This window comes from Mustela erminea, chromosome 4 (assembly GCF_009829155.1).
Source record: "Mustela erminea isolate mMusErm1 chromosome 4, mMusErm1.Pri, whole genome shotgun sequence".
In the NCBI taxonomy this organism is placed as follows: Eukaryota; Metazoa; Chordata; class Mammalia; order Carnivora; family Mustelidae; genus Mustela; species Mustela erminea.
This window is the reverse complement of record NC_045617.1, coordinates 38,148,542-38,150,639: the sequence shown is the minus strand read 5'-3', so window position 1 is coordinate 38,150,639 and position 2,098 is coordinate 38,148,542. Positions and strand designations below refer to the sequence as shown.

The following is a 2,098-nucleotide window of genomic DNA, read 5'->3' as shown; positions in this document are numbered from 1 at the left end:
GTGCCGAGACCCGGGAAACCTGAAACCTACACCGAGGAGTGCTCAGTGAACGCAACGATCCGGTAAGTGTGCACAAAATTTCAGATAAGAAAGTCCCCTCATGGTACTGTAGGTTTATTACTTGGCCAAAGCTCCACTTATCTCAAAGTTCTGATAGTTCACCCTGGGGTAATAGATTCAGATTATGAGGGAGAGATCAAGATACTGGTGTCTTCACCAAGGGGAGTTACTGCAATTAGCCCAGGAGATAAGATAGCTCAACTTCTCATACTCCCTAGCCATCATGAAGCCTTTCCCAGTAAAGGAAAAGAAAAAGGTACGAGAGGTTTGGGGCCTACGGGAGTTGACCTAACATGCCTGACCCTGGATATGACTGATAGGCCCATAATTACCCTCAAAGTGCAAGGAAGGAAATTTTTAGGGTTACTGGATACGGGCGCCGATAAGAGCATCATCAGCCAACAAGAGTGGCCTCCGAGATGGCCCCTAACACAAGCAAAACAAACACTCAGGGGTTTAGGAATCGCTCAAAGTCCTGATCAAAGCGCAGCTACCCTTGAGTGGGAGGATGACGAAGGCCATAGGGGAACTTTTCAGCCCTATGTCTGCAATATTCCTATTTCCCTCTGGGGACGAGACGTTTTGGAACAGATGAGCGTCCGCCTGACAACTGAAACTATATACAGCCCCCGATCAATAGCTATGATGCAAAAAATGGGATACATACCAGGAAAAGGGTTAGGGAAACAGGAGCAAGGTAAAATAGACACCATCCCTTTCACCTCAGAATATAAGGGGCAAGGCCTGGGTTTTCGGTAAGGGCCACTGAGGCAATGAAAATAACGTGGAAGACAGATACACCCTTCTGGGTGCCTCAGTGGCCCCTTACTAGCGAAAAACTATCAGCTGCTAAAGCCCTGGTACAGGAACAGTTAGAGGCGGGCCATATGAAACCTTCTACCTCACCTTGGAATACACCTATCTTTGTTATTAAAAAGAAATCTGGTAAATGGAGACTTTTACATGATCTTAGAGAAATTAATAGGCAAATGCAGAACATGGGACCAATACAGCTGGGATTACCCATGATAACCGCCTTACCGAGAAACTGGCCATCAATAGTGGTTGACATAAAAGATTGCTTTTTCTCTATCCCTCTGCATCCTGAGGATACGATTAAATTTGCCTTTACCCTACCTTCTATTAATCATGCAGAGCCTAACCAAAGATATGAGTGGACTGTCCTCCCTCAGGGCATGGCTAATAGCCCCACTATGTGTCAATTATATGTTTCTAAAGCCATACAGCCTATTAGAGAGACTTACCCTGATTTAATGTGTTACCATTACATGGACGACATATTGTTGTGTGGATCTGACTCTACTACAGTTTCAGAAGCCTTAGTAATGTTACAAAAGGAGCTAAATTCATGGGGGTTAATTATAGCCCCCGAAAAGATACAGGCTTCCAACATCAAAGACTATTTAGGCATGAAACTATACAATACCATGGTAAAACCTTCAAAAGCCTCCATTAGAACTGACAAATTACAAACACTCAATGATTTCCAAAAGTTATTGGGGGACATAAATTGGATCCGACCCTACCTGAAAATAACTACAGGAGAATTACAACCATTGTTTGATATTCTGAAGGGTGATGCCCGTCTAGACTCTCCTAGGAGCCTTACTCTGGAGGCGAAACAGGCTTTGAAAATTGTGGAGGACAGGCTTGCCTTGACTTCAGCAGATAGATGTGATCCTAACCAGATAGTCCAAGCCATAGTGATTCCATCCCCTTCTTCACCTACTGGAGTGCTATGGCAAGGTGGGCCCTTACAATGGCTGTACCTCCCAAACACTCTTCCTCGGATAATCACAACATATCCAGTTGCAGTAGCCATGCTAGCTAACAAATTGATCACTGTTTGTATTTCTACTCTTGGAATCATACCTGACAATTGCATCGTGCCGTATACTAAGGAACAGATTCGCCTACTATGTGCTACCCTAGATGATTGGGCGATACTGACCACCTCTTACTCAATAGAATTTGATAATCATTATCCTTCACACCCACTTATAGAATTCACTAAGGG

At 44.1% G+C, this 2,098-nt stretch overlaps 1 protein-coding gene across 1 annotated transcript; it reads left to right on the top strand.

Annotated features, from left to right (window-relative positions):
• The first annotated feature begins 369 nt into the window (after positions 1 to 369).
• Positions 370 to 819, top strand: LOC116589313 (endogenous retrovirus group K member 21 Pro protein-like). Its single transcript, XM_032341330.1, has one exon. It carries the CDS (start codon positions 370 to 372, stop codon positions 817 to 819), a length of 450 nt encoding a protein of 149 aa, XP_032197221.1.
• Positions 820 to 2,098: the final 1,279 nt, after the last annotated feature.

Excerpts from the sequence above, each read along its gene's own strand:
- LOC116589313 (XM_032341330.1), top strand. The coding sequence starts at position 370 with ATGACTGATAGGCCCATAATTACCCTCAAAGTGCAAGGAAGGAAATTT.